Source organism: Falco rusticolus, chromosome 5, assembly GCF_015220075.1.
Source record: "Falco rusticolus isolate bFalRus1 chromosome 5, bFalRus1.pri, whole genome shotgun sequence".
NCBI classification, from domain to species: domain Eukaryota; kingdom Metazoa; phylum Chordata; class Aves; order Falconiformes; family Falconidae; genus Falco; species Falco rusticolus.
Window position 1 is genome coordinate 31741874 of NC_051191.1, and position 27391 is coordinate 31769264.

At 38.9% G+C, this 27391-nt stretch overlaps 1 protein-coding gene across 3 annotated transcripts in view; it reads right to left on the reverse strand.

Annotated features, from left to right (window-relative positions):
* Positions 1 to 27391, reverse strand: part of NAV3 (neuron navigator 3) — a 273367-nt gene that overhangs the window by 186236 nt on the left and 59740 nt on the right. For all 3 annotated transcript variants that reach the window (XM_037389560.1, XM_037389562.1, XM_037389561.1), the window contains exons 2-3: positions 6684 to 6801; positions 5925 to 5977 (exon numbers count right to left, since the gene is read on the reverse strand). In XM_037389560.1, coding sequence (XP_037245457.1) covers positions 5925 to 5977; positions 6684 to 6801 — 171 coding nt within the window. The remainder of the gene's footprint in view (positions 1 to 5924; positions 5978 to 6683; positions 6802 to 27391) is intronic.

A 27391-nucleotide genomic window follows, 5' to 3' on the forward strand; every position in this document is an offset into this window, starting at 1 on the left:
ACTCTGCCCTGCCCATACTGTGAGAAGCCATTCCTTTTCACTACATTTTTAAAAAGAGATTTGTACCAACTGTTTTCTTAATTGTTATCCTACCTCTTATGCAAACTGCACCTTCTCCAAAACAGAGCAATCTATACTTCAGACTATTCACTTGACTTCAGAAAACTAAGCATGCAAGCATGCACTATGGAAACAAAACTACTGTTTTGTGTTCCATTCACTCAAGCACAACAAACCTGCACAGCTGACAAAACTAGTGTCTTTTCTTCCCTTGTATTTTCACGAAACTCTCATAGCAGCCTGTCATGAAATCTGTGAAGATCCACTGATAGCCATGGAGTGACAGCCTGAATTTAAACAAAAGGGGGTCACACAGGTGTCACTGCAAGAAGAAGCTGGCCTGCACATGAAAGAGGCTGGGATTACTTTTCAAAACTCAGACTGAATTTCTAGTTGTAAGGGACCATATTTTTATAGTTAGCCAAAATTCTGTATATATTTCAACATGTCACACTTGTGTGGAAGGCTCACTTGGAGCTGCTCCAAAGCACAGCAAGTATCTCTTGAATCCATACAGCCACCTCACCAACAACTGCACCAGCAATGCCAGAAAATTCTTACACATTTTGCAGACAGAAAGATCTCACACGTGGGCTCATTTGACAGTGAACATAGCGTTGATATTTTCAGGCTTCCCAGTCCTCAAAGAGCTCCACATAACCATACCCCACATATTTTCATATGGAATTCTATGGGGCTGAGTAGAACCAACAATGCTTACTTTATACAGAATTATCCTCTTTCGAACAAACAATTGTTAGACACAGAATGCTAAGGCTAATATTCTTATCCTTGGACACTGATGTTCCTGGGTACTGAGGGATGTTACTCAACAGTGTCTGCTTAGCACATCCCTGCCAAAGCAAGTCTGAGTGCGGGTGTCTGTTCTGAAGGGAAGGATACATACTATAGGGCACCCTTGGCAGCTCATTTCCACCTGTTTATCCTGTCCACAGGCTGACTCCCTGATAAGAAGGGAGTTGCATGCACCTCATCCTCTTGCAACCTTGGCTTCCTCTGGAGAAAAACTCAAGCACATGAGCAGAGAGGGAGCCACTGGGGGCTTTTGTAAGACTCCAGGAACACTACAAAGCACATCTGCCAAACAAATTACAGAGCAATATTTACTAGTATAGACATGGTCACTTTGCCCTACTTCAGCTTTAGGATTTACACACTTCTTAAACTATGTAATAGGAAGTTTTCTCTATCAGAAAAATGTTCCCTGGTTAAGCAGAGACTGAGTCACTTACTCCACCTTCTTCTTGCTAAACTACACAACTCTTCTTCAGTCTCATTGAATAAAACAAAATTGCTGGCATTCTTGTGGCTCTTTTCTTCAACATTTTTATTTTATTAACATATTTTTAAAGGCATTATTAATGGAATCAAGTACAATGTTATAGAAATGATCTTACTGGTGCTGTAGTCACTGGTTCCTACTTTTTCACAGATACACTGCTACTCACCCAAAGATGGTGTCCCCTCTGCTAACTGCAGCTTTTTACTAGATGTTCATATCCATTTGGCAATGTGCTACAGCTCAAACACATTTTCCAGCTTCCTGATCTCCAGGATGTGGTAAGCAAGACCTGTATTTTTATTGAACTCAACTTCCTATGTTTGACTGCAGCATGTCTATATCCTCAACCATAAAAATTACCTTTGAAGCATACCTTTGGTTATACAAACTGGTAGAAAAATCTGCCAAAGACTGACAAAATGAAAAATAGTCTTCATTAAACTCATGCAACTACATTAGGAACCTTTTAATAAGAAGGGTCTCTCCAACCCTTTAATAACTATGAAAAAAACCCCGCTACCAACTACAATTAAGGATGCTTTTGTGCATAGACGTGTACTGGCGCAGACATCTCATGGGAAGTAACAAGAGCTAATTTGAAGGAAGAAAAAACAGCTAATAAGACAACATCAATCCAACATGAAAAGCAATATACTAAATACTTTTGGTAACTCTGAATTTGTTTTACTCTTTATGCAGCTGAAAGAGCTGAAAAGCACCATACACGGCATGAGGAAAGAATAGAAAAATTAGTTTTGTAAGATTCTCTAGGGACAACACTGTAAATGTCACCATAAAAAGATTTTCAGTCCAACACTTTCCAATTCTCTTGCATTTTCTATGACAACCCCAGAACGGATTAAATTTGACACTCTGTAGGCTTACTATATGTTTGACGTGCTCTGTTTAGGGTCAAAACACTACAGAACTTCCAGTACATTTTTGGTATGTTCAGGAAGAAAAAAATATCTGAATTATTTCTCTCTGGACCATTAGAGAAAAACTTTATAGTATATTTTGCTACCCAGGACATTATTCTGCTTTTTCTAATGATGAGGGGACTTACAACAGAAATTAAAGAAACAAATGGCATATAAAGAAGCAGAAAGACATTAACTTTTGCTTGTATGAAAACATAAACCCTTGAAAGACCGTTATCTTCTAAAGAAAGATTATTTGAGGTTTCCTTAATTGATATACTTATGGAATAATTAACACAAGGAAAAGATAGAAATGAATGTGGTATTATTTTCCATTTAAAGGAATGAAAGAGATGATGAAAAAAAAAAAACCCTGAAGTATCATATCCCTCCTTGAATGCATAGCTGTAGAGAAAAAAATAGGCAAGACAAGAAGACTCCATATGACACTGTAGACACACAAATTTTGTTATAATACACAGAGTATAAAATCCTTATAATCTTCATGGAAAGCATTCATAAGAAATACTAAAGTCTTTTTACCATGTTAGATTTACCCAGCAAACAAGCAAATATTGTGAATTCTCCTGCAAGTTTCATTTATTTAAAGTTTCTGAGATTTGCATATGAAATAATTTATTCCCCAGTACATCTCAGGTTCTCAGACTCCATGTGTGACATCAAACATGTGCACATAAAGACAGCCATGAAAATCCTTCTAAAGCTAACTATGCAGAAACTGGATACTGCTGGGGTTCACAGGTTTTAATTTTTATAAACTTGGACCTGTGGAGGCAGTTCAACTTGCCTGCAAGTACTTCATACATCACTGCCAAGACGAGCATAAAGTGCAAGACATTGCAATAGACCTATCTAAAAGAAAACTAAAGCAGCAGTATTTTATACACATAAAATAAGCATTAAAATATGTTTACAAATTAATAACAGCTGAATTGAGATGTCTTAACAATCCCTTGAAAGATGAAGCCATTGGCAAGAGGAAAACCAAATGGTGAGTGGAACAGAATTTGGGAGTATTGGTAGTGATTAATTATGAATGTATATCAGTATCATCTACAGAGGATATCAAGTGTTTCCAGCAGCAGACAATCCATGTCAGTGGTCTCTAGCTTCTTTCAAGCTAATAAAATGTCTTAGACATCACCTCCTTGGAAAGGTATCAAATGGCACATGAATACAGAAAACATTTCTCCTTAATTGCAAGTTATGAGAGTAAGGATTATGAAAACATGTGAAAGAAATGGGTAGTGGGATTCTTGAGGTTTATGAACTAAAAAAATTAAAATGAAAGCAAAGAATGAAAGGCTAACAAACATGCTATATATTGCTGATTTGATGGCTGGTGTTCTGACAAATCCTGACACGTCATTGCTACATACTGGCATATGTCAAACATATAAACCAGCTTTGACCACTGTTACACTTTTTTTTTCTGCACATTGCAAACACCCAGGAGTCCACTGTTACAAGGAAAATTGTCCTATCATTAATTGAGCAGGCTAACAAAATTGAGCACTGCCAAAGGAAATTACCTGAAAATGCATTAAAGCGGTACCTTCAGCTAGGCTAGCTCAGTGCACAACCCAAAGGAAACAAATGGAAAGCAGATTCAAAACGCAGGGTCTCTGGGATGCTCTGAGAGGAGAGCTGACAGGTTTGAACTACTTTAACTTCAGTATATTTTAAATTTCCCAGCTCAGTTGAAGAAATCAGCAGTATAAGATTGTTATGTCAAAATGCAGGAAAATAATCTGATCAGACTGTAGAGATAAAAATAAATAAATCTGACCAGACTGTAGAGATATATTTTAATTCGTAAAACAATGAAGTATAGAGACTGAATTAAAGAAGGATAAACAAATATGTTTCTACTAAGTTAAAGTGGCTAAATGCAATGCCTTAGCACTGTGCAGACACTGATGTATGACTATGTACAGGAGTTTCCAAAGCACCTGGTTTGAGACCCAGAGCACCTGAGACATATTCTTCAGTCTGGCTGAGCTGAGAGGTGGCCTTATGGGAGGAGAAGGAAGATGGATGCAGTTTCCCACAGGCACTGCTGCAGCATGAGCATGCATAACTGCAGCAGAGCTAGAGATGAAATCCAGAATCCCTGTGCCACATAAAGATTTACCTGGTAATAGGGAACAAACACAAATAATGCTGCTTTGGAGATGCAAACTTACTAGAGTAAATAGTTCTCTCTGCAGCTCAGCTTTCTCTCATGGAAATGAAACTCAATAGACATCAGTGGTGGGTCCCTAAGCAATCCTAGATGGTTGCTAACCAATTACATAACCTTGGGAAATCATATCACTCTTCTGTGCTTCTGCCTCCTCTTGTTTGTCTTGTCTGTCTGGAATGGCAGGTTTTAATGTGATTAGAGAGCCATTATCTCTCGATCTGTGTGTGTAATATTACAGTTCCACACTGGAGTTCCCAGCATTCTCAGCTGAGGCCACTAGGTGCTGCTGTAATATGAGTAATTAAAATAATAACTATTATTAAGGAAATTGCATATATTCTTACCATGGAGTGTTTCAAAAAGCCTGAAAGCCAGAGAAAAACCTTATTCTAAACATACACATCTTTTTTAAAAAGTAAGAACCAAAAGACCTCATTTTCCACTTTACTGGTACTCAACATTTTTCCTTTTACCTTTTGCAGCTTCACAGAAAAATAGCTGTAAATTCCTTCCCCCTTTAGAAAGTGCACTGAATAAGTTTAATTTCTTTTTCTACTCCATCTCTATTTTTAAGCCCAGCTTCAGCAGTTTGCTATTATGCAAACTCATCCAAATCATTATACTCCAAAATCCTTGCCAGCTACACAATCCTGCACCTTATTCATGCACTACTTGAATGTGAACAGAAAAACAAACTCCTCAGCATGGGGGAGCATGACTGGAACTGCAAATGATTCAGTAAATGCATTGTGATGTTACTGAGGCTCAGATCTTGTACCTGTCAGTTCCACAGCCTTCTAAGGAGGCTTTATCTTATTAAATGTAGTTGACTAGCCATAAACACAGTAAAAGATTAATAAGACTCCATATGAATCACAGTCACAAAATGCTTCTTGCCTGAGAGTATTCAAATGTCTTTAAGCAGCTGCCAGCTATAACTCAGAGAGCTGTATGACTAAAGTGCTATTTCTGAAAGCCTTGGAGTCAGTGCATCTAACTGGACTTTACAGTGGACAATCCAACAAGCTATTTATATTCAAAAATAATTGGCAAGTCTTGTTCATCAAACCAGTTTTCCAGACAGAAAGACTCAACTTAAAAAACTGTTCTTGGATGTACTGCCCTTAAAAATGAAACTAAATTAAATTATCTGGACTATCAGAAGAACAGGTCTGCTAAGGCAGTCTGGATTAATTAGAAGTGATGAAGTTTTGCTACTGGGTTACCTCAAAACCCAAAGTTATTGAGCACAGAACTGAAGTGACAAACACTAAGCACAGGTAGAAAAAAAAAGTACCAGGAACATTATACAAGAGTTAGGACTTAACTGTAAATGTGGGACAGAATATTCACAGTTTAAATAAATCATTATTTAAAAGCATTTTAGGAAAGCGTAGAGATGCCAATATAGACTAAAAATATATTTTATTCTTACCATTTGAGACTGGCTCCGGGGACAGCCATTGATATCTTCAACCTTTTCATTTGCTAAACAAAAACAGTGAGGAGAAAAGCAGATGTAAACAATGAGATAAAACTTTCCTTTCCACCCACTGGCCAAAAAGAAGGAAAAAAAAAGACCTAAAAATAATAATTAAAAAAAAAAAAAACCAAAAAGCAGAAGAAAAGCAGAAAAGACACAGCAATAAAGTGCACAGAGTTTTGTTGACACAGAGCTCCTTCCTAAGTAAAGCTCGGTTGTACAGTAACAACACTCTTGTTAGCAGCAGTTGCTTCCACATGCCAAATCATGCAAAGGGGGAAGTGCGAAGGAGGTCGCTGCTAATTCTTCAGCCCCTGCAAAATAACTGCTGACATGAAATCTTCCACAATTGTCTTTGCAGGGTCAGGATACAGTTTCAAGGCATCCCAGAAAGTATGAGCCACTCCAACTAACAAAATGCACACATGGGAGACATATGGTTTAATGGAGCGTTCATTTCTGACAATTCAAAGTGTGCAAGATACAGTTCTGGCCATTTACAGTATGGTTAAACAGCCACTTCCAAACATGCTCACATAAACATATTTTTTAATTAAGACAAGGACGAATCACACAAATATCAGAGACATATGGACCCAGTCAAATTGTATTATTCAGGGTTCATCTTATTGTTAAATACATTCAACTTGAATTATATATTCCCCCATGCAAGGAGTTAGCCCACAGTGCTTCTCTCAGCCGTGGTCTTACCGATGATCTGGATGATTTCTGCTAGCAGCACTCCATCTGCAATGTCCTGTTGCAAATCCTTGATCAACCGCTTGTGGCCAGATTTTGCTAGGTAGTGGTTAGCCCAGTCAGTGTAAATCTGCAGACCAGAGAGGGAGGGCAAGGGGGGGAGGGGGAAGAGAGAAAAGACAATAAAAATTCTTAAAACAAATGTTGGCTTGCACACCAGAACTATTCTGTATCACATTCCCATTTAAGAAGTCAGCACCAAAGGAAACAATTTTAACGTTGTTTTTTTGCCCCCCCCCCCTTTTTTTTTTTACTTTTTAACAGCCATGCACCTCCCCCTGCCATTCTCTGTTTTATTTTAACTTCAAATGATTCAGGCTGTTTCATGAGGGTTCAAACTTGCTGTGACCAAGCAAAATTCCCCTTATGACTGTAAAGGAAACTTCTGTCGTAAATCAGTCACATCTACCACAGTTCCACCTCCCACCGTGTTTCTACCTCTATGCACAACCCACCACCAACTTTCACTCTCTGGGGCTGCCTAAGAGAAAGTGATAGCAGAGACATGTGCCTGTGTTTTGGTAAGAGATCTTTGGATTGTTGCTGGTCATCCTGCACCTGGTGATTCCTCTGTGACACCTTCTGCAGCAGTCACCATGTCCCGCTGCACTGGGACAGGTCATTTGTCCCCTCGCCTACAGTTCAGTGTGCTGTAATGTGCACAGAGCAGACTGTGCACCAGATGTACAGTAGTCTCATCGCTGGAACTAGAGTAAGTATATACTCTGGAAATATGTTGCATCCTTTCTCCACCAAAAGAGGAGGGGGAGAAGGGTGAGACTGAGCAGCACCAAATACTTAGCAACAGGCAGCACAAAAGTGGCAGTTATCAACAAAAGGTTGAAAAGGACCAGCTGAACTACATCCTCCAAAATAAGGGAGGAGGGGGGGGTGGGGTTGAAAAGAGAGGTTGAAGGCATTTCATAAGGCATATACAGACTCAGACCCAGCATTTGGTAACACTGACAGCATGCACACAAAGGGAACCAGGTTCACTTAGGGTGAGGTAAGGGGAACAGACACCTTCATCTATGTACCAAGGGAAAAGTACACCCCAAGAGATGCTCACACCATTCTGGGGTGTCCCAGCACACAGACACAGCTTGGACTAGCAGAGCTTGGCGTGGTGGTGACACACAGCTGGAGGGTATCTGTGGCCCTTGGCAGCAGGCACTGGCCCCCTTTCGTGGGGTGCCTGTGGCTGCCCTCCTTGCTCCAGAAAAAAGGACTTGTACAGAAACTCCCACAACTGTGGGATGTTACCAGTGAGAGGAAGAATATATGTAAGACAGCATCACTGTGTAAGTAGATGTAATATCTAAGGTTCTTTCTCTGCTGAGAATATTATTTGAAAATGTTGAAACTGCACCCGTTCCATAAAAACAATATGAGCTCACTTTATAAACATCCTTTCATTTAACCTCACAGACCCTTGGGAGGAAGGGGTCAGAATCCCACTTTGTCAACAGAAAAAAGAGAGGCCAAAGCCATTAACTACTTGCTTAGTTCACTAAGGAAATCTGTGATAGAGCCAGGGTGGGAAGATGGATGCAATTCCCAGTCCAGACTCTTACCCAGAGAACCAACATTCCCTTTCCACCCACAGTGCTCAGTCCACATTCACATGCTAAGGACTCCTTTGCTATCTGAGTACCTTTGTCACATATTTTCTCCCTCTTCATTAAAAGAGACAAAAAAACTTGTTTGGTCTACCCTATTTCTTCCCATATTCCTGCAGGTGGATCACCAGCTGGTTTGCCATAGCTTTCTCAACGGCTTTAGAACTTCAGATAACTCCACAGAATTAAACTGTGGAAGCAGATTCAGCTCTCCCAAAGCCAAAGGATGTTGCTGTTAGAGGGGGCCCTAAATTTCCCTGCTGCACCCAGAAGCCTGCATCAGTCATCTGTGTTTTCACTGAGAAAAGATACCAACTCTTTTTTTGCTGTTACAAATGAGGGACATGAAAGGCTCCACTAAAATGTTTTTTAAAGCCAACTGTAACTAAGAAAGTGTTTCTTCAGCTCTGTAACAATATATAATGAATGCTTCTGTGGAGACTCTAAAGATTATATGAACACATATTTAGAACAATATGAAATCATGATGATAAAAGACACATACCACACCCATAGCATCATGTATTCCCTGCTACTAATATTTCAGCTTCAGTGATTTATCTAAATATTCTCTGACTATTACTATAAGCAGAACTATTTTCTGTATTCCAATGAACTGATCCACTGGAACACAGAGAATTTAATACCCACTAATATTATTTTAGGTTAGTTTCACATTACAAATAAAAATACTTTACCAAGCATTTCCTTTTTCACTTGTCACACCCACACATAATCTGGTGTGCCAATCCTAATTTTGACTACAATTTGAACTATCCTCTCACTAAGCAGCCAAGGAAATTTTATTCTAGCAGCTGCTTTGTAAACATCTAGTATTCAAAGAAGGACTTGACCCACCCATACACCCCCTTCTTAATTTTCTTTCATCATTAATTTAAAAGTGTCAAGCATAAATAATGTAAACAGTATTTTGTTAAAAAAAGATTTATAATCCACACCATACTGAAATTCTACTAATGGTCAGTATTTTGATAGCTATGCAACGGTAGAAAACCAGCACTGGGAGGAGGCAATGGTAAAAGAGGAGGTTTTTCACTTCAGAAAAATCCTTAAAGAAATCATAACAGTGAAGAGTTGTTGACGGAGGCAATATAGCAAACCAACACCCAGTTGGCAGTGGAATGTCACATTTAATTTCCTTTCTGTAGGGATCACCACTTGCTTCTGTTTCCCCCCCCCCCTTCCCCATAGGATGCCCTTCTCATTCATCTCATTCTTCCATCAACCCAACTGCTCAGGAGTCAGTTGTAAAAAATGAAGGGCATGTAGACAGACATATTAAATTGTAAGAATGTACACATGCCACTATATTCTTTTTACATGAAATTCTCTGATGTAAATATAGAGAAAGAAAGAACCCCTCCTCCACAGTTTTTAAGTATCATTGTAACTATGGACCTCTTAGAGATTTTATGTTTAACTCCTCAGGAAAACATAAAGCTCCAATGTGCATCATCATTGATAATACTCAGTTTGAGAAGGATAGAAAAGTCATGCAGATCAGAAGATAAAAAATCAGTAACTTCATGCAACAGACTACTTTTTATGGGTGCTCCCTTTCGCTGGGTGCTGAGCACCTCTAAGGAAGAGCTGTGTATGCTCCCCCTCTTTTCAGAACTAGAAACAGATCATTCCATCTTGCATTAACTGTGCGGTAATATTTCCCAAAAATCCTCTTATCTTAGATTTTTCTATGATGAGGCTGTTTCAGAGAAGAACTCAGACATGAGTGTTAGTTGTTGCAACACTTCCTCCCCTCTCCAGGGCTCGCTCCAGCACCCTGCCTGGCAGCCAGTGTTGGGCCAGGCCACTGGCTTACTCACTTCCCTCCCAGCTTCCGATCCTGCCGCCCCACTGGGCAGGCACGTCGGACTGGGGAGCATTTGACTCCAGCGCCAGGCTTTGACCACTGGCAACGTGTGGGAGAGGTGCTGCTATCTGCGACGCAGAGGACCACTCTCTGCAGTGTGATAATGGAACAGACTCGATGCTGTGTTTGTGTGGTCCCAGCCTCATTCCGGCGCCGGGTGATTTAACTGCTCACGACACGAAACAGGATTCAGCAGGGCAATCCGAGCCCGGGCACAGCCTGCTCATGTTAACGACGGTTCGCCCTAGCATTCCTCAACTGCTCGTCATGCTAACCTTCAAAAGAGTAGAGGAAATAAACTCTGATACCCAAATATAGTTATGAACTTCACCTCGATACTTCACACATAGCTGTAAGAAGCACAGTAGAGCTGCTTGGCAGGATCTGTAATGAAACAATACACGTCGTAATGCGGTAGTTTAACAGTGAAAGAAAGGATCTCACAGGTTACTGCCTTTCTTAGAAAATGCTTTAATCATAAACTGTAATTATACATCAGGCAGTGCTCTTTAAGACTAATACATATATAATTAATATATATAATAATTAATACTAATACTAAGTGCATCCTCTTTAAGACTAATACAGAAATGTTACCACCCACAATCAGTGCCAAGTGGGAAATGACTGATGGATTTCAGTACAGTCAGCCTAATGCAATAATAATGCACGACACTTTGCTAGTGCCTTCCACTAAATCAGCAAAACATGCTTTCCAGACACAAATGAGATCACACCTACTATTTATTATTTCTGTAGATGTAGGTTAGATGTAGGGAAACTGAGGTATAAAGGCTTTCTTGAAGGATTGTTTTTTGGGGGTTTTTGTTGTTTTTTGTTGTTTGTTTTTTTTTTTTAATGTGGCTCCCTGAAGGGCAAACAGAGCTGGGAATACAACCCAGATATTCTGAGTCGAAATCATTTCTTCTATATGCTTTTTTATTGGGTAGTTTTATAAATAGACTTGGTGGGAAAATCCATATTCCAAGAATCGGGATCCTTCTGCATACTTTTGTTTGCTTGCTGCAGAATATAGAGTTTCAGATCTGAAAATGGTCTTCTGTCGCTATTGAGAAGACAGCTTTCCATACTTAGAGTATGCCTCTGTCACTCCCTTATGTGCCAATGCTGCTGTTTGGGAAGAACAACAGTTGCTGCCAACTGAGTTATGCCAAGACCTCATGACAGATTTTCATGCCATTTAGGAGGATAGGTTATATTTGAAAAATACTTCAAAATTTGTCTGCTATATGAAAATTTCCTTCCTAAATATGTGGGAATAAGCAGATAGAACCCAGTTCTCATCACTTGTCCTTTAAATTAGTCTCTACGAGACAACTGTATCCTCATTCATTAGCACAAAATAATTGAAATGCTGTCCCCCAGTGCTCACTCTCATGTTCTCTTCTGTGCACGATACTATCCTAATACTTTTGGGTGTAAGGGAGATTTTTCAAAACTCAAATTTTTTAAGAATTCCATTTCCTAAGAGGAATCTGTAGGCAACAGCAAGATTTCCACAGATTTTTCTTTCCTCTTGTAGCAAACAAGGGCTGGAGAAATAGAAAGAAAAGTTACCCATCACAAAATATGTTGCTAGAAGTATACCTGGGTTGCAATGCTTCACAGCAATACACAATACCACTTTTTAGCACAGAAGGATTGTCTTTTATTCTATGTGTGGGTTACATCAACACGTTTCATAATCCTTTTCTTTTTTCTTTAAACATTTGGAATAAGAGGAAAAGAAAATATTACAAGGCCCCAACAACAGGATTTTAAGTCAGCCAAAGTGGAAATATGGCACTGTTACCTTAATAAAAGGGCCATGTGACTATCCAGTGTAACGTATTTACTCTGCTTAAAATGTTGCCATTGGAGACAATTGGTAGCATATAGCACTTAGAGCTTTTCACCCATAGATGCTCATTCAAATCATGCCTATAGAGGAAGAGATTGATGACTTGTTTCTGTTATTCTCCTGTATGCTACAAATGGGCCGTAACGGCTGTATATCTGTTTCCTGGGCTGTTTTCCAGTGTGTGGCCTACCCTGGATGCTGAATACCCACCAGAGCCTACACAAGTCCCAGAGCCCCTGATGAAGAGGATTTGCCAAAGAAAAGGGCATGACCACAACTCTATTTCAACGTAGCTATTCTTGGCTAATAAATTGTGGGTAGAAAAACACATGTTGGAGTGTCCCTGAAGCTGTTTGTATTTATAAAGAGAAGCTGGGCAACACATCGACTAATGTTAGAATAGAGCGAGGAAATCATATTGCAATGAGATGCCTTCTCCTTCCCACTGCCTCTACACCAAGGGAAACTCAACTGGAAGGCAGGATCTGACTGATAAGTATTTTCTTATTGAAGGTTATTTCTCTGGGTTGCAAAAGAATAATTTATTAGTTTCAGTCCTGCACTTAGCAAGGAAAAGGGCTAACTTTGAAAACAATGGTTCACATTTAGACTGTCATAAGAGACAGATCAAGAATCTAATTTATGTCTGGCTTTAACTGACTTTAGAAAACACACTGAAACTCATTTGCTATAAATAAAGCTGGGATCTGGGGTGGCACTTTTTGTAACATTAGGCAAATTACATGAGAAGAAAAAATATTTGCACAATTAAAAATATATGTCCAGAAAATGAAACTAGAATGACTTAATTTATAGGCAAGCGGGAAGTCAATGCATTTCATTTAACAAAATGAAATGAGTATTAAATGACATTCCACAAACCCTGTTTCTGAATCCCACTGAGCAAATGAGAACAATTATGAGTTAAGGAATAAAAACCATTTAGAAAGATACATACCAATTAACCAAAATGTCAGAATCCCTATAGTACAATTCTATTTTGTAAATAGCAGCATGTATCCATCAACACTACTCAGTGATTTTCAGATAAAAATACAATTAAATAAAACTTCACTAATCCCAGCTAAGAAAATGAATAGAAACAATACTCTTCAACAATCACTGGCAAGATTTAGATGACTTACCCAGCTTTAAGGGGGGTGGTTTATATTTCCAAGTTTCACTTACAGTTTGTGATATGATCACCTAAGTAACATTTGTACTGACTTAATGTACTCTCTTTCTTCCTATTTCTTCCCAAATCCCAACTCAGAATTAATTGCATACATGTGTTTGAGGCCAGTATTCACTAATGGCACATGGGCAAGGCTTTTGATGCATCTGTGCCAGACAAAAGCTAACAGTATAAGCCTCTTTGAGTATGTATTTGTGTGTAAGGTTTGCTAAGTAATTTGTTTATTGCCTAGCTAAAAACTTAACTCTTTATAGAATGAAAGGGCTCATTCATCCTTTTAGAAGAATCACACCTATTTGCTTTAGTTTAATCGTTGTTTACTGGCTGACTACAGCTACTCTTCGGTCCTGTGCAATAGCAATAACGTACCGCAGGAAGGAGCCAGATACTCATCCTGCAGCTGACTAGGACCCAACCAGCCAGCGCCTCTCTGCAGACTTCTGCTGCTGGGCAGCGGTACTTGCCAAGGGAGCGACACCACCGCCGTTATTAATATTGGCCTCGAGCTTCCTGAATTAACAGGAGACAGTACTACAGTGCCACACAAAGCAATGCTCCAAAACAATCGACCTTGATACTTTCTGTTATAAATACTCCATCTAGTTGCCTGTACAGCATGGAATTATTTCTTAGATATATTTTTTTTAATTTTAAAGTATATTTCAGCATCTGTTTAGTAAAATTACAATAAAATACAGGACATATTCAATGCAGCTTTTACATAAAACATTGATTAAATCTAGTATCTCAATTTTACTAGAGTGAGGAAGACCAGGATTCTCTGCTGGGTGTGTCACACCTGGAGACATCACTCAGAAAGTGAATCTGTCTTAGCATTTTAGTTCAGATAAGGAGTGTGTTTCTAAAGGCAGTCTCCTGTCACAGTCTCCTGTCACTTGTGCTCTCTCAGAGATCCCCTTCACTTGAAATGAAATGGAGAGATATGCTTCAAGAGCACGCTGAATGCACTGCATTCACGAACCAGCATTTAGTCCGTGCAACAAAAGGAGAACTAATCCAAGTAACCCTCCATCCCCAAAATGTGTACCTTAGATTCTGGTTCCTTAGTACCAAACTGGTTTTCCTTACAAAGAAAGCTTTCCCACTAATGTTGACATACATGTATCCCAGAAGTGATGATGGAGAGGGCGTATGTGATAGACAAAGCTGCTGACTGTCCTGAATGGTGAGACACACTGAGATGCTTCTGTAAGCTGGTGTGATGCTACAGTAGTGACAGATATAAGAGAACATGCTTTGGTCTTCGTAGCAGGGATGTGTGAAGAAATTAATTTGGTCAAAAGGACAATGCCAGCATTCTCTAATTTAAATAAACTAACTGAAATATATGAAATTCCCTCTCTCTCCTGTATGTGTACACACACTTTAACATCATCCAAGCCTGCCAAAGCTTGGGCCATGGCTGTCTCTGACAGTTTCTGGCTAAAGAGTTCTCCCTTGGAAGAAACAGCTGATATGGGAAGGAACACCTGTGCCTGTCCAAAGGAAGAATCATAAAAAGAAAGCCATATTTGCACTTTTCTGGGCATCTAGGACAGCAATAGCAATGATGGCCCTCCACCAGAGGCCCCATTCCATTCCCCTGAATGAGACTTCCTATACTTTAAACCTGTATGAATCTTACGTCCCATACGTGTCACTGCCAGGATAAGTTTCATGACCAGTCCTGCATTCACTTTAGTAAATAAAACCACAGTAAGTAAAGTCAAGTTTTTAAAAGTAAAGGGAAATATGAACTGAGTTTTGCACAAAGATTTCCTTTGTGGCTCACCAGTATCACAACACAGAAGAACAGAGAAAAAACTTCAACCGTCTCAGGCCTGACTGGGAATCATGAAGTAATTTGCAGAACAAAAACATCCCTGCTTTGTTGATGCCTATTTTGTTCATGAGCAAGAAGCCACTCTTGGGTATCAACCAGACCATTCCTAGATGGACTGGGCACCTGCTTTAGAAAAGCAGCAGTGGGGCTCCTCACATGAAGTTGAGGAGATTCCCCTGTGAAACTACTCCAGATTTTCCATCAGAGCTCGTTTTAAGGATTTATAACTTGGACAGATGCATTCTTTCCACACTGTGATTTGCCATTAAAGAACTTGGCCCAAGGAACAAAATAACCCTCTTTTCCAGCACTTCTTTTTAAGTGCAGAAAGGCAAATTTCTCGATCTATGAAGATGCAAAAATATTAAGACATACTTTTGTTCTTTTCTTGTGAGAAAACAGTGGCAAATAAGATCGCAATGGACTTTAAATACAAAGTCTCCCTCTAGCTTGTACTTTTTGAGGCTTAGAAACTCATTTGAATTGTCTGGTTTCCTCATGTGGAAGAATAGCTTTGCAAATCAAAATAAACAAAATAAACTGTTTACTTTTTGAGCTACACTTTTTATAAAAAGACACTTTAACTCCTGCATGATTTTATCTGGACTTTGATGTTTAAAAGTTGTTTGTCACCAACTCTGATTTTAATATGAATAAATATGTTGCACACATTCAGCACACCAGTGAGGTGCTAAAGGTAATGCAACATTAATATTAAATAAATACATTAATGATTTCAGGTGTAAGTGATCTGAGCCCCTTTTACTGTCATTAATTTCTGTTAAAATAGGTCTTGGTGGTGAATGCGTGAGTGCTAATGGTCACATGTCCACAACCATTTTGCCTTTTGCTACCTAGCTGAAGCTTAGGGAAATTATACTTACACAGATGATAGCCTACACACATACTTCCTCAGTTCAAGCAATGAAAGACAGTGTTACAGGGCTTGAAAGACTAAGTTAAGCTCAGTAAAACAGAATGCCACTTTGGCCACCATTGAAAGCACTGTCCATAATAAAGGCCTGCCCATTCTGATGATGATAATACTTAAATTAACATTCATCCAAAACAATAGATTTTATGTATGAAGTAAATTTTGCCAGTCAGTAATCCTAAATAGCAAAGAGAATATAATAATCTTATCATAGTTTTGAAAACAGAAGGCTTTTCATCCCAAATGAGATTAAATATTATAATCTTCCTCATTTCTTAACAAAAGACCTGCCTCATATACAGCTTTTAAAACACAACCAGATCTGGAAGGATCATACAATGGAAAGAAAAAGATTCTGGACTTGTACTAAAAATGTTCTGAACACTCGTCCTTTCTATTGTAAAAGGGGAATCTGCCTAAACACCTCTAGTGAAGGCTCTGGCTGCACATCACATGAAAATGGCAGCATCTCAAGAAGGGAGGTCCTTATGATCTGGGAACTGTCTTCCATCTGTGTTCAATCTGCAGTCTCCCATGCAAATCTGACATATTACCCACCTTTTGTGTTCTGCTACACACTTCTATAGGACTACAGTGTTCCTCAAAGTATCATCAAAAATACGTGATTCATCATTTAAAACTTTTCCACCTACAATTTATTTGTGAAAACAATGAAAAATGCCTCTTAGATCAGTATTAAAATAGCAACATCAAGATCTACTCCTATTGGCACAAAAAAACCCCAGAAAATCAATCCAGCAACAGTTAAATGCACCACTTCTAATTAAAGAATTTTTTAATACCAAACTAGCACGTTCTTATGCTGAATACTGACATACTGATATGTGAACTTCAGGTCTGAATTCCAAAGAAGTTTAGATAATGGATAATTACTAAGATGGATAATGACCTGAAGTTGTCTTACATACAGATAAGCCCTGACAGAAGTGAACATTCAAGTTAGTTATTGAGGCTTTGAGGCAAGTGAGGTTTAAGCTCTGCTCACACACACACACCTTTGCCTGAGCATTGGACTCTATTGCTTCAAATGAGCATCCAAACCATGACATCTAGATCTCTGTCCTCCTACAAACACAATGCGGATTTTTTCCTTCTTAGTGTTATATCACAATAAAATGACATGAATTTTCTGACAGAAATAAATGACTAGACAATGTGGGACCGAACGCTGGAAAACACTTCCAAGTCGTGGGCATACATGCAAACTGAAGGGTTTGTTGTCACTCACTCCAGGCACAGACAAATACAAATCAAGTGATCTGTTTGGAGTCTACTACATAGCTAGAATAGCAAGAGGCTGATACCTGAAGAAAAGAAAGGAGAGAGCTGTGTGAAAATGGAAGCTCAGCAACTACCTGACATTTTTGTTTTTCTTCCCTCCTATAGCCACCACCTGACATGTAAGTACAAATGATACTATTAGCTCCAGGCGTACAGTGAGGGGTTTTCTTACTTCAAGGCCAAATCCATATCTCTTATGACACAAAACAGTTGGTGCTTTTGTGTTTGAGGTCTGTTCTCTGGGTTCCCATGACTGGCTGTACACAGGACACCCACCACCCTCTTCCTCAAGGAATTGTTCTCCTCATCTGCAACTCTTCACTTGCTGTCCTGTGTTTCCTTTTAAAATACATATTCTAGTGATACCGTCTCTTGGATAACAGACTAGAAATTAAGGCTAGGGATCGACCAGCTCACTTTAAAGGGCCACTGCCTTCAAATGTAATTAAATCCGTATCTTCTACCTCCCACGCAATCAGCCCTTGGGACTAAAGACTTCTGTAAAGGATTAGGAAGGGCATACTCTCATTGCAGCCACACCACTATGAAGAAAATAATTCACGATTTGGGAAGCTGTGAGCAGGAAGCAGAGGATGAAGAAGAAAGGGACTCACTGAAAACACAAACAAAATAACACTGCTGGCTAAAGATTACAGCACTCATTTTGGACAGAGATTGTGCTCCAGCCCTTCCTTCCAAGACCCTTTCTGTATTTTGTCCTACTAATGTAAGTGAGGAACAGAAATGGTTATAGTAAAAGCAGCATCCTGTCTCCTCTCAAATGAGTCCCTAAACCAGTAGCTAATCACCTTGTCTCCCATCTCACTATGTGCTCAGTTGTTTTCCTGGACTGTGGTGCAGGATGGTACTAATGGCACCACCAGCTCAGGCAACTGTCTGAGAAGGCTGGCACTCCAGGAGAGCCCACACAGCTGCTTTAACTGTACAGAAGCAAGTGGACTATTACTTTGGGGACTTCCATTAACAGCTCTCCATTTTGTCTGCTTCTTCAGAAAAAGCAAAACTACTCTCTTTGACCTTTCCCATTACCCTTCTAACTACCTGATAAAATAAGAAGAAAAATAATTCAATCATGCTAGTTTTGGTTTTGGGTTTTTTTTGTTGTTGTTGGTTTGGGTTTTTTTTGGGTTTTTTGTTTGGTTGGGGTTTTTTTTGGTGTTTTGTTTTTTTGTTGGTTTGTTGGCTGTTTGTTTTTGGTTTGTTTTTTTGGGTTGTTTTTTTTTTTTTTAAACCAGGAAACAATTATTGCCAATGAATAATAAATACTTTATTTTGGAACACTGGGTTGTTGAGTGTGGGGTTTTTTGCCAGCTCTAACTTTTTGTTACAGTAGGCAGGTGCTTATTTCACCTGCCCTTTAAATAAACTTTGCTGGTAAGGTGCTTGACTCTGTTGAGCCAACGCTGCTTCTGAGTGTTCTCAAAAGTACAATTTCATGTCTGTACAGATCCATAATGTAAAAACCGGGGATGGCTATAGACAGACTATAAGTGCTGCCAAAATAGGCAGCTGCTGAGTGGGAGTTCTGAGGATGAGAATGATGGATATAGGCACCTAAAATGCAAGCAAGGTAGGTCATAGGAACATAAATTCTTTGGAGGAGGAGGGAAGGTCATATTTCATATTTCAGAAATTACTGCAGAAAGGATATCCTTTGTTAAAAGTCCAACCATTTACTACATTATTTAGTGCATAAAATAAGTATGGAACAGAACAGTCCTTAAAACAAGTTTTTCCTTCAATTCTTACAGTTGTTCTTGAAGGCCTCTGAAAATAGAGCACTGCCTTTTTTAGTAGGACTTGAATGTCTCTCATTTCAGATGGAAATGTACCGAGAAATGTTTTGAAGGAACTTCCCGAACACATATAGAACCCAAATACATTTTTATTCCCCTTTTTATTTTTTCTTCTTCTTAAGAATTTATACATTTGGGAACTACAAGTTAGAGTGGAAAGAGCAGTTTGGAATTTTATCAAACTGATGTACCTCTTAAGTTATGCAGTCCCACAGAAAGGCTTCTCAAGCATTGCACCAGGTGGCTTTGCTCTCAACTTCCCTGGGCACGTTCATGTTACTTCACCATCAGTAATAAAAAGCCATACTTACTTCAATGCTTCATTTTATGTTCCTATCATTATCTTGTTACAGATTATAAATGGTATTGGCATTATCTGCCTTAATAATTATTCCTGAGTCCCAGCAGCAAAACTCGTTTAAGTCTCAAGCTCTGATTTAGAATCTGCTGTACCACTTAAGTTTCATCTATGCCTCTTTGACTGAAAAAGATGTTTCATACATTAAAAAAGAATGAAAGTGGGCAACTGGCTTCTCTAGCGTGTTCTTTTTTAGTCAAACAATCCCAGCTAGCCTAAATAGATTTAAGTGAGTCTCTTGCAAAATATGTATCCCTTCGTTGTGTAGATGAATGTACTGTATTTCTTCAACTTCAAATCCACAGAAGTATTTTCTTATAAAGAGTTATTTATCACAGTGCAGAACAGGTGACTTCGGTACATGTCAAACAAACTTGCAGGATTTGGATCCCCAAGGAACACTGTAAAATGTCTGAAAATATTGTAGTAAAATACATGATCTAGCATATGAATGATAAAGGGTCCTGTATTGTAAGCCATTTAAAAATATTCTATCCTAAAAATGGTTTTTAAAATGTTCGCAATGACACTTGGTGATACAACACAGTACTGTAAATAATTATCTTAAGAACAGTATATTTCAGTTAATTGTGTTAGCATGGTCCAAATTCTGGTCACACAACAGCCACAGTGATACAGAGGGCACATGACAATGCTGCATAATCAGCCTTGCAATGATATTCAACCGAAAAACTGTCCACATAGTAAGAAACCCATCTGAATTTGTCTGATGTGAAGCAAAGGTTATTTTAAAATGATAGCATGTACATATAATTACATGTTGTCCACTCTTTGCAAAACAGATGTTTACGAGTTTCCTTGTAAGTTACTTAAACTTAAGTTTACATGAGAGGTTCACAGATGCCCTTCAGCAGTCATTAGGCAACTATTAGGCAACGATTTTTTCTAAAGAGCACAAAACCCCACAACATATACTTTGCATTTGGATGGGTTGTTTTAGCTTGTGCTATGAAAACCTAAGGACACAAGAAGAAGTTCAAGACTTGAGAAAATTTCTGAAGTCCACAGGTGGATAGTAGGTAGGTTATTATTTAATTGTTTTAGCTACATTTATTCCAATCATTGAATACACACTATATAAGCAGAGGTCATGACAAATCTAACAACTGAACGAATACCAAGGCCATGTGCACAGAGACTACAAAAATTAGGGAAGGTGTGATGTTGGAGCAGAACTTGTAGGGTTGTGCAAGTCCTCTGCTGTGTGCACACCCCTCAGTGCCCTTCATGGGAACATGCAGTTCAAACACCCCAGACTAGTTATGCCTTTCCCAGTTTCTTATGCCATTTATTCAACTGACTGGACCATCTGAATTTTGCACAAGCAAGCCTTTTTTGTGGAAATCTGTCAGAATCTCAGTTTGCAGGGTAACCCAAACACTTCTAAACAAGCATCGTGTATTTATTCACTCAAAGTCAGGAGGCAGAACAAAAGCTTAAAGCAACAAACAGTTTTCTTTTTTCCATTGCCTAAGTTTTCAATGTTCCTTGAAAGCATTTGTAAAGTCACTTCAGGCTGTTCTTTATTCCTGGCTGGATGGTGCTGGCTCTTGGCCTCCTGTCACTGTGACTGTGGAGTTTTTAGAGACCTATGCCAGACACAACATGGCCAGGTCCACTCTAAACCTGCCCATGTGCGCCTTGCACGAGAAATAGCCTCTTAAACCCTGAAGCAGTCCATGGGGATTCTGAAACTGCAGGACCTCTGTATTCAGCTCTCCTGAGGAAGTGGATTGGAAGCACTCTGCCCCTTTGAACACCACAGTGGCTTTTGTAAAAAGCCTCAACAACCTTTAAAAATAGTATTTATTATATTTGTGCCCTCCTGTACCTACCAGCTCTTAGTGGTGCTTCTCCTTAAGATCATCTTTAAGCTTCAGGATGCCCTTTTGTCTTACTCTCTTCCCTCAGCTTTGGGAAGAATAAACTGCCCTCAGCCTGGACAGAACCAAGATAGAAAATATTTTCTAATAATTACTTCTCCTTGTTTTGCGTGAAAGATTATTTTTGCTATGACTTTGCCTTTGTCACTTAGTTCCTTTAACACATTCAATAAGGTAATCTGAGGGACAAATACTTCTAAAAAAACCATACAGCCATAATTACCTGGAAGCAGATACAACAACCTATTCACATCAAAAGCAGTAGCTGCACATAAATACAGAAAGCACCTAAGAGATAAGAAAAAGGAAAAGAACTAACAGCACTTCTCATCATACCCTTCTCTGATGAGAAAGTTCAGGAGTTATGACACTGCAGTAAGAACAGAACTTGTATATGGTCTTGCTCTTAAGCCAGAAAAAAAGTGGCTCTCAAAAACTTTGCTGACCTCAAAACATCATCCTGTATTCTGTATAGTAATGTAGGCATACTTACAGTAAGCATTTTTTAACTATGTTTCACAGACCTTAAAAAGCAGTCCACTGTCTCATGTATGATGTGTTGTAAGTATTAATACACAAGGAGGGAGTGTTCCATATGGTACCAAATATTGAGAACTAAGAAAGAAAACAATTAGGAAAGAAGATACACTTTCATCAAAGATCCTTATATCAAAGGTTTCATCACTGTTTTTTTCCCTTGAGATAAGGCTGACATCTCTTACGATGTCTCTCTGAAGATATCTCTAAATTAAGAGATAAGGTATATCTCTAAAAGACAGCTAAGCATAGTTTTGCTTGGAGCAAAGGCAAATGGAAGGCCTCTCAGAGATTCAAATAAGTTTGGCAGAACGACTTTCTTAAAATTGTTTTGGATGCGATGATAGACAAAGAAAAACAAAAAAGAGTGGACTAGAAGAAGCAGAGACAAAACTCAAGAACAAAAAAACCACTGCAGCAATAAAAAAAAAAATAAATTAAAAAATGACAGAATAACTAGAGTGGTATCAATGTGCAGAATAAATAAACATTTCATGTTAAGGTTATGGCTGAAACAATCTCAGGATATGGGCAAGGAGATTGCCCCAGATTATTTGTTGGTTGGTTGTTGGTTTTTTTCCTTTTAAGATAGAAGGGTGTTGTAAGTTCAATGTAAGGCAGAAAATAGCATTTAAAAAATTCTCCTTTTTTTCCTTCTTCTGCGAGTAAGATTTGAAATTTTTACTAGGTGTTCACATCAAAGAGTTACCAATGTACTTCAGCAAAACCATTTACCAGAACACCCACTGTCATCACACCAAGCACAAGCAACATCCTCTTCACTTCCATCAAGAATATCCAACTACAGCATATACTGATGCAAAAAATAAGTAACATCCCTCTCCTCACAAAGGAATTAAAATGCATTCATCTGTTTTCATTTGGATCTTTCACTAAAATTTCTGGGGTTTGGCCTCCTCCTACCTATACCACAAGAAATCAGAAATAGCTTCACTGAAGACAACATATAAACAGAAGGATTTTTGTATTTAGGGTAAGAACTAGGGCCTGGAGCTAAACCAACCAAATCTCCCTTTGGCACTGCTGCACAAATGGAAGTGTTCATCACAGCTCATTGTAAGCTTATGGCACTAATGAGTATCTGATGCCATGTCTTGTCTGCAGGTACTTTAAAAGCTGAGTTGTTTCTACATTGGATCAACTGCTTTGCTAATGCCATTCAAAACCTTGTGCTGCTCTAATCCTTTTTCATTTGGAATTAGGTGGTATGACCTACTTTCCCTAACACTGTCACCTTTGCCAGGCATCAAAATCAGTTCAAGGCATGCAGACAAAGCCCAGCATTCCAGAAGCATGCAAAAGCTGGGAAGAGATCTCTCGGGACAGGGGTAGCACTGAGGCCACAGGGTGACTCAGGGGAAGCACTGAGGTACAGGACTTGAGGTGACTAACCATGGTGGGGAAGGAATGTCACCACCCACAGGCACATCATGCGAGTCAGTCAGCCAGAGCTTAATGACTCGGAGGATGAAGGGGAGCAATAGCAGTGGGCGTTTACACAGGAAGGAACCTCTGGAACAGTGGGGAATGGCACGCACTCCCAGCTCAGTCCTCTTGTGCCCTCCCACTGCTCCCATACCTGAGCAGCTCAGATCAACACACCAACGTATTGCAATGGAATATATCAAAGAATATATACTTCGCAAAGCTATGCTTCAATATTTCTGGGTTTTGCATATCTATTTATGCATGTTCCATTTATACATGCATCATAACAAGTTTGTCTGGCATGGAAATAAATATGTCTGATCATTTCAAGTCAGTAATATTCAGGTACAAGATAATTTCATCCAAAATGCAGGCATCTAGCCTCAGGTGACATTCTAGGCTTCATCAACAATCCACGCCCAGAGAAACACAAAACTATGAAGCAGTTTAACTCATGCAGGAGCCTAATACAGGAAAAATTAATTCATCTCTGAAGGTGCCTTTCAAGAACGACAAAAGCAACCTAGAGGACTAGTTTAAATTAGTTTCCTAATTTTTAGATGACAAAAATTAGTGAGACTACTCCCATCTGTAGTGCACAGCTATCTTTAAACTCAAACTTTGACTCCAGTTGGCTCTGGAGGCATCTGACTAAGTATTTGTAAGCGGAATAGGAGGATCTATCGAAAGAAACAGTGCACAGCAGATCCCGCTCCTCATGTTTTTACTGTTTGTGAAAACTGTGTGAATTTATCTGTTGATTTCTACTGGGGCAAGACTGAACGGAGCACATCTGTTATGGACTGAATTGTTCCTGCAGAGGGACAGCAGGAATTTGCAAAGCAGGAGCTTGTAGAGAAGCAGCTATTCCAGGAAGGGCACACCGATTCCCTAAACATCCATATCTCACTGTCTTCTTTCTGTTTTTCTAGCTGCACAATCAAAAAGCATCTTAGGCCTGGCACATACATTGATATAACCAAGCTGGTCACATATTCAAATAAGTATATGCATATTTAGCAGGAACTGTAGGCTAGGAATAAAAATACAGGGAGAGTTGTTGAGAATAGGATTTCACAATGTGGCAAGACCTCTGTTTGGGGGCTTATCCCACTGAAGGAGGTGATATGGAGATTAACAAAGTAAGAATGCATACACATCTAGCTAGATGCCTAATAATTCAATGCTTAAGTAATCCTTTCCTTCCCACATGGCAGTAGCTCCTTGTTATTCCATCACCCTAGCACTGTGGCCTCAAGTACGTTGCTGCTAACATCTTTCTTGCCAGCTACCTAACCCCTTTAGGTATTACTGTATCTTACCAGAAAGGCAAGAAAACAAAGATGCAACACACGCACTCATCTGTGCTGAATATCTGAAAGTTCTCAGTTTGCCTATGTGTCAATTCAGCTCTTTTTTTAATGTTTTTCTTCTTTTACGATTAACAAAGGTATTGGAATAGAATTTAAATACATCTTTATCATGCAATTTGACTCCGATACTTAAAATTATTTAAATATTGAGGATAAAAAACCTTACCATTTTGAAGATATTAAAACATCTTATTCATAATAAGGAACAATTAGGTGGTTTTCCATTATCTAGGTCCCATTCTACAGTTTAAAATATGTCTTTATACCATAGCTTTATGGAAACTAAAACATCCTATTCAAGTTTCCAGATTTCACTGCAAAGGCCTAGTTTGCCATTTCTATCTTAGGTTTTTTGGCAACTCTAAAAAAAAGTTATTTTTTTGCTTTCAGTTCTGGACAAACACAATCAAGCTATTCCTTTTCTATATATATATTATTATAGGCATGCATTAAACTTAGACCACTTTTTAGGAAACACTGAGATTAAATATTACAGACAAAACACCACCACATTGCAGCAAAAGTCAAATAGCACACTGTCAACAGCGTTAACCTGATAGAGCACAGAAATGCAGTCAACTGCTATCAAGATCAGTTTATTCCATCTATGGAAATAAAAAACTAAATATGAGAAATAAAGTAATAGCAGTAAAATACTCTAGAGCTATTCATCCTTTCAATACAAAAATATAAAAATGTCAAGCAGTATTAATACATATATATGTCATACACGGAGCACATACAGATGAACAGAATAAACTGCTTTCATTCTCCTCTGATCCTGAGCCAGCTCTGTATCAGTCCAATATTTTGGTGTAAATTAATGTAGCCTTAAAACTGCTTCACCTTGTGCCAACTGTTTAAAGCATCCTGTAGTTTTCACAAATGATGGGACTGCAAGCAATCCCATTACACCAACTATACCTCGTCTACCAGCAGGCACGGTTCTCCACGGTCAACAGCCTCCCCAGGGCCCCCATCGAGTCATAACCATCTTATCTGGTGCTAGTGTTGCTCTGGGTCCCACCAAGTCTGACCTATCATTACCCATCTGATTATACAATAACGCAAACTTCATAGTCTGGCACTGGGGGAACATATTCAGGGAAAGGGTCATACTTTGATGTAGTGCTTTCAGCTCCATTTAAACAGTAAATACATACATAACTAAAGTTGCTGGTAAGCTTTATTTCAATGTAAATCCTTGATGAGAGAAAAGGAAGGAAATTATCAGTGCAATTAGCTGTGGTCCATTCAAGTATCAATGCCAACTTTTTGAGGAAATCAATAATTTACTGAAATAAATGTTCCCAGCCTGGTTTCCTAGGACATTTGTTTCCAGGCACGCATTTTATTTACACAAGGGAAAACTATGAGCATATAAAAATTAGTACCTTTGTAGACAAACAGGAACTGTAGGGTTCTTGCTGTGTGTTTGTTTGTCACGCTGTGTACAAGGAAACTGTACAATCTGTGGTGCTTCTTGAAGGAGTCACTCAAATGCCTAAATGAGTGTGAAAACTGGAAGGAGTATGATAAAAGTATATTAAATAGCACCTTAGATTATTATGGGAGTGGTGTATTTTCTTGGCTTGAACTTTTGGCAGAAAGAAACTGGAAAGGTTTATTTGGTAAAATCTGGACCCCATATACATTTTCAATTGCAGAGTGTTTCACATGGGGTAAGAACTACATCAGATTGCTCACAGCCAAGGAGAAGTACGCTGTGTCGATATCCACTTACACTGACAACTGAAGTGTTTCAGATTGCGGGAAAGAATGGTACTATTATCCCAAGACATACCAAAGAGGTAACCTACTGACATAAGCCAACTTCTGTTGACGTGCAGCTGTAACCCTTTTCCTACTCTCAATTTCCTTTTCAAAACAGTGGCATCCTCTGTACAGCAACAATTTCACTTGCTGCTGGACTCTTGTTCTCCTGAATGTCTCCACGCTCCCATTCACTATTGCTTCAAGAGCAATTTTGGTCAAGTCATTTTGTACTTCAAAGCCACAGATGGTTACAAAACACTATTAACTCTAATGAGACCCTTTCAAGAGAAGCTTTCTGTAAACAAAATGTGTGTCATCCATAACCAGCTCAGAGCCATAGCATATTCTAAGTGGGTACCTTTAGCTAACAGCATGTATTTGCGACTGCAACTTAAACCATCCAGAGTATTACCCATGCCATCCTCTAAAAAAAAGGAACTTAAATTTTCAATATGTTCAACATTACTTTTTGCATCCTACCACAATTAAGTATAAAATGAGATCAACAACTTTGTTCCACAAGGCTAAAAGCATTAATAAAAGTACCCAAATGGCATATGAATAAATCTATTGACAAACCTCCTAGGACATACCGTAAGCCAGAATCTCATTGAAGATGACATTAAAATTTAGCAAAGCGAGCACCTGCTTCTCTGCTTGGAAAAAGTTGATATGAATACAGATCAGCCAGAGAAAAGAAAACCTTCCCCAGATCAGGTCAGAACTACTTTCTCAGCTCCTGCCTTTTGAACGTGAAGCAAGAAATCAGTCTTGCACCATGAAAGGACCACTGTAAAATAA